The sequence below is a fragment of the Haemaphysalis longicornis genome, unplaced genomic scaffold (assembly GCF_048455015.1).
Source record: "Haemaphysalis longicornis isolate Haplotype H1 unplaced genomic scaffold, Haemaphysalis longicornis Haplotype H1 scaffold_5, whole genome shotgun sequence".
Taxonomy (NCBI): Eukaryota; Metazoa; Arthropoda; class Arachnida; order Ixodida; family Ixodidae; genus Haemaphysalis; species Haemaphysalis longicornis.
This window is the reverse complement of record NW_027526385.1, coordinates 90,962,038-90,984,999: the sequence shown is the minus strand read 5'-3', so window position 1 is coordinate 90,984,999 and position 22,962 is coordinate 90,962,038. Positions and strand designations below refer to the sequence as shown.

Below are 22,962 nucleotides of genomic sequence, written 5' to 3'. Positions count from 1 at the left end.
GCACCATGTACCTTCCGTTCCGCCCGCGGGGTCGTGGGATCTAAACCAGGCGCCGGTAAGTATTATTTTTTTATATAGTGTAGGGGGAGGGGTGCGGACTACTACGGACAACTAGAACGGGTGACATCGTGAGTTAAAGAAATGCTCTGCATTTAAAAGTAACTGACGCGTAACTCTGCTTATGTCTGGGAAATACGAAGAAATCTATTAATTTAGACCTCTGTCATCTCGTATGTCTGAGGTTAGGCGTTCCGTGATTCTGTGATCTTCGGTTGCAACAATAGGTTCATCCTAAGAGGAAGATATCGCACGAGGTACATGGCTAAGACAGAAGCGCATCGCAGGGAAAAACCGCAGTAGAAGTGTAAAATGCCAAAGACTACTAGGGCAGTAACTTCGCTGCATAGTTCAGCGAGTTCTGTCGTTTACATGACGTAGACGCCACGGACACTATATTCGCTGCACTTATGCCGCAGCCATATAGCTATTCTTTACGGTTTAATAGTTGTGGTGGTGTCTTTTGGAGGGCGGCTAATTAGGCTAGCGCATCCTTTTTGCCTACCACGCGGCCGTAATGTGTTCCCTTGCATCGCCAGTGCAGCAGAACCTACACCATACCGTGGTCATGATCCGTTTTTCATTGACTCGTTTTCTCGGCTATGACTGAGAGGGTTGACCAATTCCTCTGGTTATCCCTATACACACGCTATTCGCGGAAACAGCTTTCGCTATATCTGTAATTAGCATTACCCAAATTATTCTTGTAGGCTTCATTACGTCGCTAATATCTTTTTAACTCGACGGCTGCAAAACAATCCCTAGCTCCACCAGTAGTTGGATAGAGCCAACGATCGGTCGTTGTGCAGGGAAGACGGGTAAACTCCCGTTCCGTAAGCCTCGGGTTGGAATTCCACACCGCGATGACTGCACCTTACAGTTAGTTCCCAGTGCGGAGTCGACCCAGTTATGGGCTGTCGTTGGGTGATTTCGTCGTCGGACGGTGGATCCTTACCCCTTGGGATTGTATTTCTTCCAAATAAAATATCACAGGAACAAAAATTTGGCTGACAGCCGCTGTTCAGTGTTCTGATTCCATCAGACATCCAGCCCGGCGGACGATGTCCACAACATAGCCTCGTTAAGTAGCAATATACTCCTTGTAGGGACTAAGCCGCCGGACTAGTTTTAAGCTTTTCACCTCCTTGTAGCCACAAATGTTTTGTTAAGAATGCTGTAACGAGTTTCCTAATATCAGGGCGACACACAGACTACAAACTTCTACAAAATGAACCATTGACAAACATGTCATCGAACTCGTACTGAATGCTTTCAACCATAGAAGGCTGATCCCCTGTCGGAATATTTTAAAACCACTGCTAACCCCTAGTCAGCGCGGAACAATGTGTCGCCCAGCATGTATTATCACTCTTACATGTGGTCTTGGTTGATCTTGATCGTAGGGTTTAACGCTCCGACGCACCGCAGGCGATGAGGCGCACCGTCATGGATGGCTTCGGAATAATTTTGACCACCTGGGGATATTTAACGTGCGCTCTCTCTTACATGTGGGCACCTCAGCGTGTTTGTGGGTGTTTGTTTAGCGTGCCGCCGTGTGTCTGTACCACACTCTCCCAAAAGCTTGCCCAATAAAACACACCTGGATTTCTTTCCGGGCTCTTCATGGCGCTCCAGGGAGCCATGGACCTGGTTCGGTCCGTGGCAACAATGTGCGGCCCCTGCCTCCCTCTCGCTATACTCATCCTGACAATCCGGGCTGCAACCATTGGCTTCTGCTTACACTGGATTAAGAGATGGGCAGACATGATGGCTTCTAAAACAAACGACAGCCACTCTAACATCGTTTGGATCACAGTCCTCGGTATTCTTGGGCTCAGCGACCGTAAGTCTTCTACGTCTAACCTATTGCTAATTCCGTAGGCAAAGCCTTAGAAAACTGGAAGGAATGGTGTTACGACGTCTTCCTGTTCTATGGAAACCGTAACATTTGGCTTTTAGTTTTATTGACCGACAGGGACGAATATATCCCTGACAATTAACGCTCTCGCACGTACGTATGTTTGTTCAGTCAAGCCTACGTTCAAAGACGGTTCAAGAATATCGTCTAAGTGAGCAAGGAAAGTGCATTTGATAATGCTATCTATGGAAAGCACATAAGTAAAAATGTTCGATGGCATATCTTACGGCGATAAAAAAAAATCACCTTTGAATGAAGCCTATAAATAATGCACGCCTATTTGAGGTAGTTAGGCAAAAGCACAAAAACGAATAAAAATATTTCTGTAAGTTCATAGGGCAAGGTTCGTGTAATATTTTTCTGCCTTTACACAAAAAATATTGCGAAAAAGCCAAAAACAAAATTTGAATATTTATTATTGTCAGCCAAGATTTTCTAATGCTTGTAGCTAGTCGCCACGATATTTGTAGGTCGAAGAGTGAACGTATATATAGAAAACCCAGTGGCCCCTATCTAACAGATAAAAAAAGGTTCTATACTATTCGCTGTGTCAGAATGAGGATGAGAAAAGGTTTATTGGTGCTAAATATACATAACGTTTGCAGGATATACAGAAAGAGGTCTCATAGTCAGTGACTGTGAGTGGACTGTGTCATGAAACTTATAACACATTTAAGTAAATGAGGTACGTACACTAGTAAATGGTGGTTCGTGGTGATAGTAGAATTATTATGGCGTATTGCCAGTGGGAGCAAGAGCACCAGAGACAAGTGGTTTAAGGAAAATAACGAAAAATTGGGATGCCTGCTGTAGAGGCTCAGGTTTTGATTACGCATGATAACAAGTTAGTTTCAAGCGTTATCTATTCATAACTACTCAAGCACGGGCTTCATGAACACCATGGTGTCGTCGCCCTAAAACAAGGATGGGTAGAGTGAATGTGTTGCCTGTAGAGCTGGGAAAAGTGTTTCTGTCTGGTTGTGTCTACTGCCTTACGTTGTATTAGCATCTAAAATATGGGTAGGTGTTCTCTACACCGGCTGCACAGGGGTCTTGAAGTGCAGTGAGCAGGTCGTAGCGTGTCGCATGCGTGTGGCCTATCCATAATCAGCCAAGGCAACTTCAATGGTGCTATTGCGTGCATGTTGTCTATCTTTGCCAGTGTGGCTTTATTTTGTGTAGTTTGTTGCCTGTATTTCCCTCAAGTATGTTTGCGCTGTTTTACGGAAGTGCTGTCTGATGTGTGGCTTGAGGTCAGTGTAGGGTACAGTAGTGATGTTCAGTGTGTTCCTAAACGATGATTGTTAATTTCTATCAGTTAGAAAGTGAGAACGCTTATTGCGAGAATTCACACATATTACCCGAAGGTAATATGGCTCTCCAGCTGGAGCTGCTGGCTTACCAATTCAAATGCTATGTTTAGGCGAGTTAATCCTCTCACTTGAGAGGTGACTGAAAATATATCAGTGCAAAGAACGATGGAAAGAAAAACAGTGGCTGCCACACACAAAGGAACGTACGCATAAATAGTGCGAAGGTATTTGTAGATACTTAGGTGAAGCTACTAGAAAACGTAATTGGAGAGAACATTCCTAGCGTCGGCTTATCAGGTGGACCATATGTGTAGTGTAATGATAATGATTTTCACAATGATAAGATCAAATAAAAGCAATAACATATACAACAGATGAAGTCGATTTCTAGCAAAAACATCCGACAGAATTAGGTGTTTTCCTTGCAGTACTTGGGGCATACACAGACAGCATAAAGAAACCACCGATAACCAAATATATACGACACATTTTCGTAGCTTCATAAGCTGAAGCTTGCCTCCTCACCTCTGTGCGCAATGTGTTGTGTAACAGGTGATATCAGACATTTTCTTATGGACTGCCGAGAGCATGCGACGGAGAGGTTAGCTTTGTTTGAGGAACTTCGAATGAGAGCCGCTCCGTATAACTCTTTGGATGATACAGTTTTTATATAGGACAATGAATACCCAGCAGATTTTTTCGCCTGATCCTTGGGTTTTTAAGTGACACACGCCTCAGTGACACCTGGTGATTTCCCACGCATAGCGGCAAAAAATATTTATCGGGGGAGCGATTGCCGTCATATCACGCAAGGCTAGAATAACCCGTCACATCCCCACCATAATCACCGCCCCCACCTAAGCAAGAACGATTTTATTTTGTTCGAACTGGAAGTAAGTTTGCTATTTGAGCTTAGACACTGAGTTATAACGCTAGAGAAAGATAAAGACCCAACTGAATAAACTAAAGAAGTCCACTTTACTATCTTCATATGAGACCGTGGTGCACAGTCTTATATATAGTTCTATGTCGGATGTGCCTTAATCCTGCGTTGCGCCCTTCAAATGCGCGACTCCTTGCAGTGGCGCTTGGATCAATAGGAGGCTGTCTATTGGCGGTGTCGTGTCGACGGCTCTCGGTGCGCCTGCACTCTGCCATGCTTCGCCGTGTGCTGTCTTGTGCGGTGTCCTTCTTCGAGGCAACGCCTCGCGGGCGAATCCTGAACCGCTTCTCGGCAGACCTAGACATACTCGACTGCCAGATCTACCTCCCCTTCAAAGATGTGCTCCAGATGGTGACCGTAACGTTTGCGAAGCTCGCAGTGGTTGGAACACAAGCGCCGGCAGCCTGCTTCTTCGCAATCATCACCATGATTGTGTACCTTGTTGCGATGGTGAGCGGGCATCAGTAGTAAATTATTCACTCGAGGCATCCCCCTCTGCTTTAGCATCTCATTCGTTCACAATGCCGGCTGTCATGGCTTGCTGCTTTGGGAAGTTGGGTATATTGGATATGGAATCATAAAAATGACATAGGAGTCAGCTTCTTTCAGGAGAATGGGCCGTTTATTCTGCACCTTTTTGGTTATACCTAAAGCAATTTTTAAATGAGAAACTTGCGTTAACGAAATATCTTTTCCTAATTTATATACCAAGTACTTTCGCGTACTTGAAGGAGACTACAAAGAGCAAATAGTAGGCTCGAGGTTCAGGGGGAACAGTCAAGCAAATGGACACAGCAACTTTAGAAACATTGGCCAAGTATCTCCTCACTTCGTTACAAATGTCGTGGAAAGACGACTGTCCTCAGTCGCTGCTAACGCGTCAATGCCTCTCTTATCTCTCCCGCCCACCTTTCACACTCTTACCCTCCCGTCTCGCCCTCCCCATGATAAACACAGTAGAGGTTTGCTCAAATCAATCCTAACTTACCGCGCTCCCCTGCTCACTCCCCATCTCCTCAAACCTTCGTTACTGTTGGACTTCTGCGAGTGCCACCACGAAGTCTAGGTGGACGCTCGAGCGCTTATTGTATTTTTGCGTCAGAACATTTTGTTCAACGGGTATTTCTTCATTCGCTATCGCAAAAATCAGCGAGCCCTGTATTTGTAACTAAAAGTACAGTGCAAGTATCAGTGATGTACTAAAGTTTTGCCTAAAATAAGCGTGATATTTTTCTTTGCTGAACAACGTTCTGTACAGTGTGTTTACAGATTCAGTGGCTCAGAAAAGTTTCGCCAATATAAACGTCTTGCATCGCTCTTACCTAACGCGCTTCCTTTACAAGAAGCACTTGATTTACAAAAGACGTCTTTCCGGGGAAGCCATTGTCGCTCCTGTATGAACACCCAAGCAAAGAAAGTAATACTAGTACCATTAGCCATTATTTCGTGCCCTTGCTTCTATCTTATGACGGGTTTTTTTCGTAACATTATTTTCATGTACGCAGCTCACAACTCCTGGTTTCTTACTCTTGTTGAATGACCATACATCAAAATGCCACCACAAGCATTAATTTGGGTTTCTGACGTACCAGAAAGGAAAATATGTTCTCTCATTGGAACCCACAGGCCGTGACGGCTCGGGCTGCGAAGGCGCTTCGCTCCTTGGAGAGCGCCAGGTTGTCGCGGATGTTGCAGCACCTGTCTGAGACGAGAGACTCGATCGGCACCGTACGCTGCTTTGGCGCCGTGACGCTCTTCAACAAGCACATCGAACGGCTCATCGATGATGTCGTGCGGCCTTACTGGGTTCTGTGTGCCTGTGTCCGCGTTACCAGGGTCACCGGAGCCGGTGTGGGCCTCTGTGCAATCCTAGCCACCGTAGCTTCCCTGTTGCTGTCCAATGAACAGATTTCTCTGGGTGGAGTAGGCTTGGCTTTGAGCTCTGCAATGTCCGTGAGTATAGGCAGTTGGTCACGTTCCTGGGTTTAAACATGGAATGGTGCTTTGCTGACGGCTATAATTCGGGTCTAATGAAAGTATGTTCAGTGCCAGCTTAAAATTCGAAGTCTCGTTAGTCTGGCACGCTAGATACGATACAGATTTTGGCTATAATCTAGAAACTCAACAGAATAAATTACTATATTTTACTATAATTATAATTCAATTAATATAATCATCATTTATATATTTTGCTTTTTTAGTCGGTCGTTATGACGGGTCAGTCTGGTTGAAAGATCGGACTAATTCTCCGGTCGGAATTTAGCTGTAACCTGTGACAACAAAATAGATATAAGAAAGGAAGCCTCAGGGGAAAATACCTGCAACCTAGGAGAAACAGAAATTCCGCACCCAAGAACAAAAACACTCACTTTACACTACTCTTTACTGACTTTGCACCATGTGGCCTCAAATATATAACTGCAAGATTATGGTATTCGAATTTCGCAACAAACGTTTTTAGCGATTAGTTGAATCAATGCGCTTACATAGTAAACCTAATAGGAGCTAATATCATTCGTGGCTTTCGCACAGTCCTTTAGTCCAAGATGTTATTACAAGGCATCGTTACAAAACAGCTAGCGCGTATCATACTGTCAAATACTATACTCCACTGACACTCCTCGTATCATGGCTCTACAAAAAGTCTGTGATGAATCGAAGAACATGATAATAACCCAATAATTAAATGAGAATTAACAAATTTGTTACCTTCCTTACGTAGGTTCCTATGACGCTGACGAGCATCAACGCGGGGCTATTCTTTGGCATCCTTGCGGCGGCTGCGTTAGAGCGTGCAGTTGAGTACACCCGCCTTACACCTGAGGTGAGATGTTTCTTTTGACTAACGATTTGTGGTGCTTAATTGAAGAGCCATATACCAAATTCCTTGCAGAACTACCAGGGTGCACTTGACCCATAGGCAAGTGTAGTCAGTGTTGGCCACAAAAAAAAATATGCCTATTGGTTTTGAAGTAAACGGGTGGTCACGTTTGTTTCAACGTTTTATCCGGGTTATGGGTATTTTCAAAAAGTAGCAAAAAACAGGTATGTCCTCATGCCTATTTCTGTCATGGATGCAAACTACCGCTTAAGAATGATCCCACAGGCGTGCGCTTGAAGCACGAGCAAAGAAAGGATGCCGTCAGTTGGAAGTTCTGTTTTCTGTATCGCAAAAGCGTTAGCTTGCCCGGAAGACCAAAAGAAACTAAAGAATATAAATAAAAAAATGGGTCAGGTTTTTTTCTTAATGGAAACATCAGACATTGGCGTCCGCCATGGAAGCCCATCATGCATCATCTCCAATGCCTTCTTAGCTCAATATCTGTACCAAACAGAAGGTGGAGTTTCTAGACACGCCGTGCCTTTGAAATAGGGGCCTGTACTAGAGACTTGTAGACCTCTACCTGAGTAATTTGAATCTGCTTAAGAAAAAAGTCATCTGTGCACATTTGGAGACAAGGAAGATATAGTTCGCCACGGTCAGTGACACGAATCACCAAACGATGTGTGCCTGCGGTCATGAAGTAAATGTCCACCAACGGAAGTGCCCATACTATAATATTTTCTTATGATCAGTCGCACGATTTCACGAAACAGTGTTCTTGGTCTTCCCATAAAAACCTACAAATGCTATTATAATACTACGCTCGCAAGAGAAATTTCTACTTTTCGACGTTTCGTACCGCTTGTTTGCGTATCTCAGTTGTATTTGTAATTCTAAGTATTCTTGTTACAGGATGCCTGCATCGACGATCAGAGCGAAAAGCCATCCCCATCGTCAGCACATTGCGTTCCCAGAATACATAAAATCCAGGATATCTGGCCTGCTGGAGGCGAAATAGCATTCGAAAATTTTACCGCATCTTATAAACCAGGTGTCTTACCCCCCGCCCTCAACGACCTCTCTTTCATCATAAAACCCCACGAAAAGGTTAGCACTTTAGCACAGACACTACTACAATATAATTGTATGCCACGTATTACAACAGCCGGGAGAATTATATTTGCATGTGAGGCTTTCGTAGGTGAAGACAGGGCAGCAAATTCAGTAAGTAAAGATGCTGAAAGGGTAAATATGAATAATTAAATTAACGTTAGACCTACCGCGACGAAGTTAAACGTATTCATCCGGAGATTTATGAGTTCAGTCGTAGCGAAGCCTCATGCAGTATACCTCTGCATGACCGACCGGTGGAGATAGGAGCCGAGGGAATTCTGTGGTGGCCACGCACACTCGAACCTGATTCTTGTTATACTCCTTTTGAGACAACTAAAATTTCGTTGTTCTTCCTAATGGTTGTATTAGCGCCGCTGCGATTTTAATTGCCTAAGATTTGTAGTATTCTATATGTCGTTCTAAAAAAATACTTTGAAACATAGTGGTTTTTAAAGAAAAGCAAGGCAAATCCACTGATAAAAATTACCGAGAAGCAGCCATCCGTTACTCTGCCCCGTGCCTGTGATATCTGTGAAGGTGGAGCCCGAGCGTATACAAAAGAAGGGCGCAGTTTACGTGTCAGAGAGAAGACGCGGAGCGGGAAGTGATGACTAATGGAATGGATGACTACCTCCCACAGCTTTTCTGGAACAGTTGCGTGACTAAGTGTTCATATTTCCCACTCTAGAGGGGCTGACATAAGAGTATGCGACTGCTTTGTTGCATTTCAGCCAGTTACCCCAGGAGCCGCTCTGTCACTTTTATTATACCCCGTCATTACTCCAAAATTTCAAAGAAAATTCTGGCTTCTTGTTTGTCTTTGTCATCACTTATTTTAGGTTTTCCTGCGTTGTGAGCTAACGGTAGATTTGCCTAAAAGAGCTGCTCATTCGCTCGCATAATGCTTGCTCATTGCTTGCTTGCTCTCCCACTCGCGTGTTGGGAATCTCTGGGACATTAAATGTATTTGAGAATCGGATACATTCGCCATTTCTCTCAACCGAGTCTCAAGAGCACTTTTCGATTTTCAACAAAGGATCCCTTGAAGATAAACCTCAGCTAATATTAGGCGTCGCCAGGTGCGTTTTTGGCTAGTTGGAAAGGTATGGATATCGTACGCTACCGACGGCTTTAGCAATCCAAGATAAAAAATACAAGAGAATGGTGGGGTTGCTCCACGGCAATAGTTTTATTCGTCTTCTTTGTGTGTAAGATGTTACTTAAGGCTGTCCCTAAATTTGCTTTCGGTTTTATTTTACCACTATGCCTTTTGTACAGGTTGGAGTAGTTGGAAGGACGGGTGCGGGCAAGTCGTCCCTCATACTTGCTTTGCTGAGGGCCCTGAAGCCATGCCACGGGCGCATAGTCATTGACAACGTGGATATTTCTTCGGTTCCACTACGCAAGCTTCGGTCAGTCATCACTGTAATTCCACAGGTAATCCCAACCACTTATGCGCCATTCATGTGATTCTACAGCATTCATTGGGGGAGTTCGGTATTCAGGGCATGCTGGAGTACTTAACTGACAATTGCCCCACCAGGCTATTTTCAATGTTATATCAGGGGGAGGTTTGAACTGGTGCTTTGTAACTGGGAGCAGTGTTATCATTCCAGGCTTCGGTTTTATGCATTGTGTTAAGTGTGTTAAGGCACCCGCAGAGAGGCCCTTTTAGCATTACTTTCTTGCCACATTAACCCTCTCATCACTGTGCTTCTCTCGCAGGAACCTTACCTAATGAAGGGAAGTTTGCGGGACAACCTTGACGGTATGCGGTGCCACTCAGACGAGCAGATTTGGGAAGCTTTGAGAAGGGCGCACATTTCAGAGTTCATATCAAGCCAATCAGACGGGCTGCTTTTCGAGATCGATGATGGCGCAGAGAATCTCAGGTATATTACACATCTCATTCAGATATGTCTGCTTCCAGTTGTTTGCAATAATTTCAGTAATGAATGCATTGTTATCACATAGCAAGTGACCTAGACAAACTGCTCACCTATTCTTGCTTGAAAAAACCTATCCTTTTCCAACAATAAACCGCCATTAGATTCGACTTTTAGATACCTTCAACTGGAATGAATTCTGCGTAACCTTGTCTAAGTGTCTTGTGAGGGAGACCTCGTAGTCCGGATGGCTCTCTACGTTCCCATTTTACCCGCTCGAAATTGACGCTGCCTGGGTCATCGTTAGGATGTTAAAACGCGTTTGCTACGTGGCCCTAATTGCCGCGTGCAATATTCACTTTTCTCTGTGTTCGGACCAGTGCCGGGAAAGAACCAGCACTTCAACGTATTGATTAACCAACCTGAACCAGCCACTGTAACTGAAGCAGGCGTACTGAACCTTTTGCTGAACCTTGATGTAAGAAAAAGCCCTGGCCCCGACAAGACACCAAACCAGTTTCTAAGAAGGTATGCTGAGTGGATAGCAAAGTATTTACGCGTTATTTTCAGCAAATCCCTCCAGAAATTTGCTGTTCAAAGGGAATGGAAGAAGGCAAAAATAATCCCAATACCTAAATCTGAAAAAAAATAATGATGATTAAAACTTCAGACCCATTTCGGTAACATGCATGCTATGCAAAATTTTTTAACGCGTATTTCTTAAACATTCGACTTCTTACCTCGAACGGAAACGCTTTATGACGTCGTCCCAACATGGGTTTCGATGAGGGCTATGGACGTTAGCTCACATTGCTGAACTGATACACGACTTGTCCTCTTGTATTGATAACAAGAACAGGTAGACCTCATTTTATTAGACTTCTCAAAGGCTTTCGATCGCGTCTCGCACAAAGAAATTAAGAAACTTCAGTCAGCTTTAGGAACTTTCTCGGTTATTAGCTAAATTAAAGATTACCTCTCTGACAGGACACAGTACGTGGAGATAAATAATAAAACATCCTCAATAGCCGCAGTACCTTCCGGAGTACCTCAAGGGAGCATCCTAGCACCTGTGCTGTTTCTTAAATTTAATAATGACTTGCCCCTAAACATTCCCGTCAACGTAAAGCTTTTTGCAGATGATTGCATAATGTATAATGAAATCAACTCCACGACGATCACAAAGCGCTAAACAATTCCCTGGAAGCCGTAACAAAGTGGTGCACTAATTGGAAAATGACAATTTACGCTAAAAAATCCGCTTTGCTGACAATAACGAGAAAAAAACACAGGTCTTAATTTTTCTACACCATTATTAACATATCCTTGACACGAGTGTGCGAACATAAATACCTCGGCCTCACAATAACTCAGGATCTTAGGTGGGACTCTCAGATATTATTAGTAACTTTGGCCGCGTTACGGCGATTGATGTTTGTTTGACGACGCATTCGGTTAGCCCCTGCAGAAACAAAACTAATTGCATACGAAACTTTCATCAGACTTGTGTCAGAGTACGCCAATATCGTTTGGTTTCCGTTTACTGTCACTCAAATTAAGAAGTTAGAAATGCATACAGAGGAAATCAATTAGGTTTGTTTACAATAAGTACCTTCTATCTGACTCGCCCACTGAACTTATTAGAAAAGATGGAATACTAACACTTCAAAACAGAACCAAACTTGCACGATTAAGATTCGTGAGTACATTGATTCATGGCGAGATTAGATATAATAAATCCAAATACATTTCTACAGCACAAACACGAATGACTCGCCACATGCATTCCGAAATGCTTAACGAGTGTTCCTTTCCCACTGACTCATTTAGATATTCATTTTTCCAAATAAAAACAAGGGAATCGAACTGGCTAAGTCCTTCTACAACAAACTACATTTCATTAGGTAATTTTACCGCATTAGTAACAGAGCCCTTACAGGAAGATAATGTTTAACAGATTATCTTGCAAATTGCGTCAACTATTCATGTTCTGTACGTCTTTTCATGTCTGTGTGATATCAATGAAGGAATATTGTTGCTTTCTGCTTGTCACGGGTAGCTGCTGTCATTGTTGTTTTCATCTACATATTCTGGGATTTGTTTTTTCACGCTACGTCGTAGTAAGTACGATAAGAAATATTTTATTCTTCCACCTATCTATATTTTTATTTCAATGTGGCAATTCCGCCCCAAAAACGATTGTTCAGAGTTGAAAAGGGTTTAGTCCTTATTACGTATCCCCCCTCATGTGTGTACGTATATGTTAGGATAACTTAAAAGTGCAAATCATTGTTTTGTATTGTTGATTTTTTATGAAATGCCCTTTATGGTAAAATCCCAATTGCGATTGGCAGTATCTGTAAATAAATAAATAATAAATAAAAAAAATCGTTGGCCCGAACATAGAGTTTCTTACTATGGGCCCGAATACTTAACAGGACCAGACATTAGCCTGGAATAAAATTGCTTCTACCTGCCTGACTTCCAAGATGGCATTTGCGCTGATTAAAAAGTCCACATGCGTGATATTTTGGGGAGTATGGCAGGAAGAAAGCCCCGCCTATAAGCCGCACGTATTAGGAAAACACGGCCGGACACCGACTTATAAAGACAAATTTTTACGCTAACATACGACACATAAAAAAACGGCGGGGCATGGGTGCAGCGGAGGGGTCAATATAAAATAAAACAAGAGTACATCGTGATGATGACAGCGAAGAACGTTACAATCGATATTAAAGGATGAGGAAGCGAGATAGTAAATCTTTTGTTTAGGTAAACTCACGCGTGAAAAGCTGGCAAATTGCTCCCTTTGTGAATAACAAAAGCCTTGGGAATCTCGCGTTCAAATTAGGATGCGCTTTATTAAGATGTACATTACATTGCATTGTACATTAGGATGTACATTATGTACATGTAGATTATGTACAGATGTACATTATGTACAGATGTACAGTACGTACAGATGTACATTACGATAAGATGTACTATAGGATGCACATTAAGATGTGCTTTATAAGATGTGCTTTATTCGCTTTAAGGTGTGCTTTATTAGGATTTGCAGATATTTCAGCAGAGTTAAAGGGGTCCTGAAATACCTTGCGCCGATGCGTGGATGTACATGTAACCAAATAAAGCAATGTATTAGCAATCTCCTCCAACTAGAATTTTGTTAAAGCGATTAGTATTAGCTGAGAAATCGTAAATCAAAAACCGCGCATTATCGTCGCTTCGCGTTTCCTCCTCCTTTCAACTTACTTTCCGCTGTTGACGGCGAGCGAGCCTTCCCTCCAATGATGTTGCGCTCCTTGGCGGTGACGTACTTCCGCTATTGCGCTTCTCACACTGCCGTCTGCTTCAGGCAAGCTTTGTTGACACCATGAATCCCACACTCCGCTCAAGGCTGGAAAAGCGAACGAAAAATCTGGCCGCATGTGAGCGGCGGCCTGGCCTTGCCCTTTCGCGGTGTACGTTGCTGCAGAACTTTGCTATCGGCGGCACGTGACTTTTTATCGGCCGTGAACTCGCAGCCAGACGGGGAGGATTGTGTGCTCGCTCCCTTGGATGCACAGCGCACTGTTTATCCAAAAAGCGCCGTATCAGATGTGGCCCCGCTGGTGCCGGGTCTTATTTTGTGGCGGTGGTAATTCCTGCCGGTGGCACGTGAAACAGACATTTTAAACCGATACAAAACCCGTGCACAAAACGCCAGTTCAGCTTGGGGCGACGCGTGGTGGAGAGCGGCAACGTTGGCAAAACATGCTCCGCCGCGGCTCTGAGCTTTCTAGCGCTGGAGCGAGCACCATTTCTTCGAACACATCAAACATCGGTTGCCCTGGCAAAAAGGCACAAACCACTCCAGAAGTCAGTTACGGTTCCGTGATCCCGGTTCAGCTTGGGGCCCCACCTCGCGGCATATGGGCCGTGCAGGCATACTACTCACTCCCATTTGGAAGTGCGAGATGCGTTTGGCATTACAGGAGGCGATGGTGTGTGTGTTGTGTACGCCTTTGTTTCGCGATGAAATGCGACGTTGTGCTTCTGCGGGTGGATAGTGCTTCCCATGGTCTGGATTATCTTTCTCGAGCGGCGTACGCCTCAACCTCGCATGGGGTATGTGCAGTGTGCGTGGCTAAAAGCCATCTCGGCTTGTGCGTCAGAGTTAAGTGACTTGCTGTTCGTCTCCGCAAACCGCGCGCGAGGTGAATGCCGAATTTACGAGGGGCAGGAGGAGGCAACCTATCGTCTTTCATTTGCGGTTTGGACTTGTAACGCATGTTGTGACGTTGTGTTCATTCGAAACACATCTCTGGATTGTTTGGAAGTTGAATAAAATGTATGCGTCAAACCCGGGCATACGGCTCAGGGCGTTCTCTGCGATTGCAAGAAAGAAGTGCCACGGGGCTTCAACGCTTTCTTTATGGAACGTACTCAAGTAAGAGAATATCCATGTCGTGTTATGGCCCTGTTGCATTCAATACAAACAGTTAAGCGTTTTCTTACACTTGTTTCGTTTGTCGTAAAATGTCCAAGCACTCCGGCACTCCGCTGGAAGATCAGCCGGCGAGCCGACGCTGAGCAGACGACTCATCTTTTTCCCGGAAGTGCGTGAAAAAGCCCCCAATAGGAGGATGTTTAGCTCATGACGAACATCTGGAAATCGATGACGTAGACATGTGAAGATGGCGGCGTCCAAAATCACAAAGGGAAGGGTGAGAAAAAAGCGACAAACTTTGCAACAAAAGTGTGAGCTTTCCGCTGCGCGTAAAAGAGTAATACTTGGCACAGATGATGTTGACGACCCAATCTAACGATCGCACTACTCAATTTAGTGTGCTCAAAACGCCTTTCAGGGCCCCTTTAAGCAGCTGCAGTTAGGACTGTCTAGTACTAAATTGGTTCCAGTTCCTGACATCGAATCATTGGCAGCATCCATAAGACGGTCATTCTCACTGAGATCCGCTTGGCCTTTCGGCCATGATACCCAATATTAGACACAGAGTCGTTCGCGCCTTTTGTGTACATGCTGCGTATCTCTGAAACGCTGCGCTGCCCATTGAGCTCCAACTTCTTCATGCGACCTGTCATGGCTCTGAGCATTTAAAGGGACACTGAAGTGAATTTGTCAAGCTCCCGTTTTTGCTTGCACGGTGTAGACTGGCTGAAATTAGCACACTTTTCATCATTTATCCGGTTGACAAATCGGTAATAATTTTGCAAAGCGCGAAAGAAGAAAAACTACCATGCGCGGTTTGCGGCGGCCGCACCAACTAAGTTGTGACGTTGCGAGGAGGGGGCACAGTGATTGGACGATGCCCAAGGATAGCAATCAAACAAGTTTCGGTTTCGGTTTCGGTTCTGTAAATCAACATGTTTGACATCCGATGGCTTCGTTGGATGGGCATTCTGAATATCCCAGTAATCGTAGTACCGCGCTTCTGCCATGTTTTCGGCTGTAAAATGCATAAGATAAGCCTCCCAGGACGGCTTGGAATCGTAGCATTCACTAGCCGAGGCCTACGCAGTGCATGAACGCCCTCCGCGTCCCCGCAGACGCACAAATGCATGCGCTTTTCCCCCATATTTGGAGCTTGCCTCACTCATGCCTGTATCGTAAAAAGCGTGTTCGCACCAGGCCAAGGGTCTGTTGATTCTGGCCTGTGCCCACTGCTTGCAAGCAGTCGGTGCTATGGCAACAGCACGCCAACGAGAACTCGCTAGCGCGCCAGTGCCAGGCTGTGCAAGTTCTGCGGACTAGTTTGTGGAGCACTGAACGTTGCGGCCCAAAAAAAGGTGAACTCAGTATGGAAATTATCGGCGAAAAACGAAAAAGTTACCTTATATAAAAAAGAGAGCTTGTACCCGCGCGGTTTCGAACTTGTGACGGGTAAAAGAGTTGTGAAGATATACCTAGCGCTCCAGACCACACGGCCACGGGTAAGAGCGCTGCCGACAATGGAAATATAAGGGATATAATGTATACCCAGTTTACACTTTTATTTAGTTTTAGTATTTCAAGCAGCTTAGGTGACTATTTGTTCTATTGTGCTCGTGCAGTAATCGTCCCCTGAGTTTTCACAATAGCTCACGTCTAGCAATTGCATTTCTTAGACGGAAAAGCGTTCGCAGATGTGTAGTCGTGCTGCTGACCGCTGGGCTTGTTCGCCCAGGGCAAAAAAGTGCTTCCCGCACCCTAGTTTACGCTGTACGGTAAAAATATCAGCTGATTTTATTTCCTTACTACCTATATTGACTTCGCTGACTCTTCTACCCCTTCAAGAGGCCTTATATTTTCCTACTGGCGTACCAGTCAGCGAAGCGTCGCATGTGCGCTTGTGCAGCGCTTGTGTGAAGCGACCTTGACTTGGAGCTAGATACAGAATACAAACTAACGAAGTATAGTTAGGCACATTCTTCCATTCAATGAACGTGTTGTGGCTTAGTTTCAACTGATCGAGCCAATTGCCAAGACCCGTCGGCGGCCGGCGGACTAAACGTTGGGCCGACTGACTCGGTCGCGGAAGGTTGGCGAGCCGTGCAGTAGCGCATCCAATTGCCAGCTCCTCTCCTCCTGACGTCACACGAAAACGCCAAAGAAAATGGGCGAGAGTGCAGAGAGGAGTACAGCATTTTCGAATTGATTTTTATACTAAATAAATTCGCGTGAACGCGCTCAGAGTGGTCGAAACAGGGCCTAGGGACTCCGGACTACAATTTGCGCTCGTTATCCCGCATTGTTTACAAATCACTTCAGTGTCCCTTTAATGCGTGGGATAGGCAACCTTCGCTTGCGGGGCCTTCTGCTTGTTTTTTTTTTTTTGTGAGACGTGTTCTGTAGATAGTTGGAATAATGGTGCTTTTTAGAGGCCGCTGCTCGTTTTATTTGTACATTCCTCGTCGCCTTTGTTAAAGAGGTCCTGCATATTGCATTACGGCGATGGTTGGAAGGAAGGCAAGGCACTCAGAAAACACGCGACGCCCAATTTCTTTATTCCATTGCGGATGTTTTATTGCATCTTGTGCGTAGGCGATCTAGACATGTAACCTTGTTGTTGTGTTTAGCAAGCTTGGACGGGCTAGAACTACATCTAAGTAACCTCCCATCGTAGCGGGGGCAGAAAGCCAAGATAAGTGGTCTGGCGTGACAGAAACTAATGAATCAAAATAGCTCAGCTAAAATTCGCGACAGCGTTACTCTGCTTGTCTTGGGCGAGTTTATCAGTAAGGGTTAATGCCGCAGAGGCTAGGCACAGCCTTACAAAGATATGCTACACCATTTAAACTATGTAAAGGAAAGTTTGACATTCACCTCAATGCAGCCGTGCGGCTACAAAAGAAAGCTAAACAGCTTCCTCGGCAACTTCGCATTTGAAGAAAAATTCGTCCTTGTCCAGGATTCGAAACCGGGACCACCGCTCTTCACAGAAACTTTCCAGCAGAGAACCTTACTTCTCCTTGGGGATTTCCCCGAAATCTGGTCGATTAACACGAGATAAAGAATTGCATCTTGATGTTGTAAACAGCTAGGGCTAATATATATAACACAAAAACGGGTGGTTCAAGAGATTTTTCTGGCCACAAGGTTCCACTCACACCAGTGCATGACCTGTTCGCTTGGGCCAAACGAAAGCCCATGTAAATGCCTTCCACGGCTTTTGCTGTCTTTTACCACAGTACGGTTCACACATAATAGAGACTAGAGAAGAAATCATATCATGTTTGGGCCTCAGTAGTATTGGAAGCGCGCGGTACAGTTTCATTTTGATGACCTCTGCAACACCTTCTTGATGTTAAAGATAATAGATAGATAATAAATAGAAAACACCGCTCCTTGGTGTAACCAGCGACTTGTATGCCTCAGTAAAAAAAAAGAAGCGTCTTTTTCGCTCCGCCAATAAAAAAGACCACTTTTCCGATAGCTGGCGTTACAAACGATGCGATAAAGAATATCAGTCACTGCTTACATCTACTCGCCGTCATTTGTTTCAAACATGACTTATCATCTATATTAAAAAAACACCATTGGAAATTTTGGCGTGTTATCAATCCTCTTAGGCATTCTGATATCGTCCTCACTGAGAGTAACAATGATGCCATTCCCATTTCTCAGTGTGCCAGGTTTTAAACGACGCAGTCATATTCACGTGTGAAGACACCACATCATGCCCTAAAGTTAACTCAATTCTAAACATCAGCATGCCCGAAATAATATTCAGTGATGCGGAAATATTCTTAATGCTCAATCGACTAAAAAATTCTACTGCTTCGGATCATGTGCGATTCAATAACAAAATACTGAAACATTTATCAGCTAGCATTTTTCCCATACAGTGTGCTATTTTTTTCCAATCCTTATCATCACATTGCATCCCCCATGACTGCCGAATTGCAGAAGTAATTCCAATCTTCAAATCTGATGAACGCTTGTCACCCCGAAACACTGGTCCTATTTCGTTAACCAGTAACACTTGTAAACTCCCCGAACATATAATACACACACAAAGTATAAACTACCTGGATGATCATAACATCATACATAAGTACCAACGTGGATTTCGCAGAGGATCTTCTTGTAACACACAGGTCGCCGGTTTCATTCATGACATTCATTAATTTCTCGACGATGTATCTCAAGTTGACGCCATTTTTCTTGACTTTTCAAAAGCTTTCGACCGTGTTCCTCGTCATAAGCTCCTCACAAAACTTTCTCGACTTAAAATTCACTAGAACAGTTTATCATTGGTAAAAGATTTTCTTTCGTCATGCCTACAGTTCACGTCTGCTAACCCTTGTACCTCTTCTTTCAAACCTGTTACTTCCGGAGTCTCCCAGGGCAGCGTACTAGGACCGCTACTGTTTTTAATCTATAACCATGACTTACCATCCTGTGTCTTTTCCCGAATAAGAATTTTTGCTGAAGAATGTGTGATTTACTGAAGAATTTCTTGCAATAATGACCGTGAAGTTTTGAAAACTGATCTGAACGCTATCAATGCATGGTGCCCATCTTGGCTTACGACCATAAACCATTCTAAAACTAAGTATATATCCTTCACTAATCACTCGTCCCGCTTTCCTACGTCCTACGTGCTCAATAACCGTGACATTGACCTTGTTTCACTTATAAATATCTGACAATTCACCAACAACCCGATCTGTCATGGCATTATCATATAAAACACACCCTGGCTTCCGCTATCACTCTTTCGGTTTTGTAAAGCGTAAACTGCTCCTTCTGACATCCGCAAACTTGCCTTTACTACAATAATACGTCCTAAAATTGCGTATGCATCAGCCATTTGGAATCCCCATCAGGCATACATCGTAACTAATATTGAATCTCTGCAAAACCGGGCTGCTCGCTTCATATATTCAGACTACTCACCTCATTCTAATGTTACAGCACTAAAACGTCGCGCCAAACTAGCTGATCTAGCACATCGCCGCCAACTTTCCCGCCAATCACTCTTCCATAAGCTGTATCCCCAAGCGTCACTTCACGATGACTTCTTCGAGCCACCTCCCATCATTTTCCCTCGCCGAGACCACTCCTACAAAGTTAAACGCATAAATTGTCACTCATCTGCTTTCGCCCGGTCTTTCATTCCACGTACCATAGTCGACTGGAATAATCTACCATTTCATATCGCTTCTCAAAAGGACAACACGAAATTCCAGGAACTAATTCAAGAACTAACCAAGCCGTTTCCTCTCATTTTTGGGTTTTTCTTTTCCGTCCTTCAAAATGTGCACTTAACATTTTTAATACTACTCTGTATTTTATTTTTTGTTGTTACGCTGATAGGTTTTACATCGTGTCGTGTTTGAATTTGAACCATCTGTATTATGTTCCTGTTTGTTTGTTGCTATAATGATTTGATTACTTTATTACTGCGGTATCACTTTTTTAAAGCTTACAATGTGTATTTATTTGCGTTTGGAGTTTGAGCACTCCTGCTTCTTTTAGTTTATCTGTTTTTCCTTTTACTGCACTAATACAATACTTGTGCTATGAAACCCCCCTATGTAATACCCCTCACGGGGGCCTTTAGGGGTTTGGTGAATAAATAAAAAATAAATATATAAATGTTTACGCAGGGACAAATACCAAAACCCTTTGCATCCACCGAGAAGCCGCCCACGTCTTGCCGATGAGGGATTTTTAGAAGTTTAGATAAGTGCCCATTCAGCGCACCTACATATTCTGAATATCAAAGTATGCACGTTCGTGGAAATATTTTGACTGTGACACGTGGCTGTGTTTTGGGTCTACGTAAACAATATTTATTATTCTTAGACTTCATCCTGCAAAAGGACCATCTACCCGGAGCGCAGACAGAAACAGCTTCAGGAACGGTGTAACTTGGCTGTGCCAGATTCTGCTCACGGAAACGGGGGCACAGAAATAGCAGGCCCTCGTGTGTGTATTGGCGCGGACGATACACCTAAGCACAATCACTGCGGCTGCTTGGCGGACTTCTCTAACCTCTAAAGGCCTTCTACGTCATAAAGGTTTATAGCCTTCTTTTGGAGGCTCACTTGATTGGTTAACTTGATATGTTCAGTGATTTTAATGGCGCACATGGCTTTCGCAGTATGCCCTATTTATTACACACAAACAAACAAGGTCAAAGATGTTCAAGCCTTCATTTTGGAAATTATTGTTCGTTGCTACTGAAGTTCCAAGAATTGCAGTCCAAGTTCACGACTCATCTATTATACGGACAAGAGTGCTACAAAGCAGGCTACGTCTTGTAAATAAATAACAATAGCGTATGGGTCTGTGTTTTCTCCTGACGCAGTGCTGGTCAGCGTCAGCTAGTGTGCCTAGCCCGTGCTCTCCTCCGAAAGCCGCGAGTGCTCCTGCTTGACGAAGCGACCTCCCGCATGGACGGAGATACAGATCGGCTTATTCAGCAGACATTGAAGGACAGCTTCTCCGCATGCACTGTAGTGACTGTCGCCCACCGTCTGCACACCGTTCTACATTGCGACAGGTGGGCGAAGAAGTGTTATGGCGGACTCTAAAACAAAACGCGGCACGACACCTTGCGAAATAGTTCGAACTGGTTCACAAGTGTTACAGGGGTTGTTGTCGGCAGCAGTGAGTCGTACCGGTACCAGTTCAGTAGCACTGCAATGGAGATGCGGCGCGTAGGTTGACAGAGAAATATGTGCAAGTACGGTACCCAGTACAGCCACTCTACTTGATAATCTGGGCAACTTGTGTCAGTCACGTGCGCTTGCGTATGGGCTGGGTAAATGTCTTATGCCAAACCGGTCATATTAATTTGCACTGCACTCTGCTAGACCTTCGCAAGCGCTGATTTGTCGCAAGATGTCTTTGTATATTCGGATGCACCTGCCAACTAAGCTATTTTTTGTAACCCGTTCTCAAATAATGCTTTTTTGGGCTGCCTAAACACAAAAATTCTGTTTAGACTGTATCTCTGTATGTCTGTCTGTTTGTCCATATTACCCAACCGGCCAATGGTTGGAAACATTCCAAACTATAAAACATGTGGCATATGTCGTTCTGGACAAAACTGTTCAGCATACATAAAACAGTTAGTCGCATCTGAGGCAAAACTAAGTACATAACTCTATAGTATCTGGGTAATTTTAACTAAAATACATGCATGATTGGTTTAAAAAGGCGTTAAAAACGGTGCCGTAGGGCAGTGACGAAAAAAACCCCGAAAATAGGGTGCCTACCAGAGCCAATTTAAAGGGACAGACCACCGATTCTCCTTGAGTATATTTTATTTATTCCGAAGGAAAGGACGTCACTTGAATCATCTTGAACCGGAACGGTTTTGCTGATGGTAAGGTTTAGATTTTAGGTTTAGATTTATTGGGAAGGTCTATACCGACCAGCCATACGTGTCCCACCAAAATGAATGCTGGAAACAATGACAGTGACACGTGCGGTATGTTACTTTTACTTCACGTGCGAAGGAAAGAGGTATTCAAAAACTTCTCCCCCGTAAAACAACAATAATGTGCAAATTTTCATAGCCTTCCATGGTGTTTTTGAACCACGCGTTGAAATCGACGGAATTCTTTGGTAGAGAAACGTTGTGTCACGTGTAGATGCGATGTGGCGCCACCTCTCGAACTGGAGAAATTTTTCTGCAAAATCAAAAGCATTTCCGGTTTTATTTTAACATTTTTTGCGGTTACCCAGTATGTGAAACGCTGGCTTTTATATAAGCTAGACGACATGCACTCAACAAAAAAACGTTGTGCGTCCCTTTGGTAACTGTGAAAAAATAGGTCTAAGAGCTAGCCCGCGATCTGTGTGAACGCGGGAAAATTTATTCGAACCGAGAAAACCTCAATTTGCATTTATCAGGATAACAAAAAGAATGTTAATCAGAGTGAGGGTTGGGACGGTAGAGAGGGAGGGTGTAATGTGACCGGAGCTCAAAAAGTGGTCGTTTTTCGGTAATGTTTGCAGACAAACATGGGCTGCTATACCAATTTTTTGTGCCGCGAACCTGGTTTCTTTCTTGCCTGATTTTCAGGATCCTGGTCATGAAAGAAGGCAGCGTGGCTGAATTTGGCACTATAGGGGAGCTTGCCGCTAACCCCAACTCAATCTTTCGAGCCATGGCACGAGCTGCAGGGATCGATCTTTCCATATTTGCGGATGACGTCTTTTCAGTACGCTTGTAATAAATACTCAGATCTTCTGCAACCATAATTTTTGGAGTTGTCAAATCAGCTTGGTTTGGCAGCCTCAATTCAAGATTGAAATAAACTCTGCTGCCTTGCGTGTCAGCTAAAAGAGACCAATCGGGTGTCCACAGCGGTCTCTGGCCAGCAGTGTCTCCCGTTGCGTTGCATTAGGGTTTCTGATTTTGTAGACATCTGTTGTGATTGGTCATTCCCATGAGGTGCGGTAG

At 44.1% G+C, this 22,962-nt stretch overlaps 1 protein-coding gene across 1 annotated transcript in view; it reads left to right on the top strand.

Annotated features, from left to right (window-relative positions):
* Positions 1-22,754, top strand: part of LOC144139818 (multidrug resistance protein mrp-7-like) — a 38,258-nt gene extending 15,504 nt beyond the window's left edge. The window contains exons 5-13 of the mRNA XM_077672071.1: positions 1,693-1,900; positions 4,371-4,681; positions 5,858-6,184; positions 6,954-7,055; positions 7,968-8,162; positions 9,447-9,605; positions 9,894-10,060; positions 20,857-21,051; positions 22,582-22,754. Of these exons, the coding sequence (XP_077528197.1) occupies positions 1,693-1,900; positions 4,371-4,681; positions 5,858-6,184; positions 6,954-7,055; positions 7,968-8,162; positions 9,447-9,605; positions 9,894-10,060; positions 20,857-21,051; positions 22,582-22,732 (1,815 nt within the window). The 3' untranslated portion in view covers positions 22,733-22,754. The remainder of the gene's footprint in view (positions 1-1,692; positions 1,901-4,370; positions 4,682-5,857; positions 6,185-6,953; positions 7,056-7,967; positions 8,163-9,446; positions 9,606-9,893; positions 10,061-20,856; positions 21,052-22,581) is intronic.
* Positions 22,755-22,962: the final 208 nt, after the last annotated feature.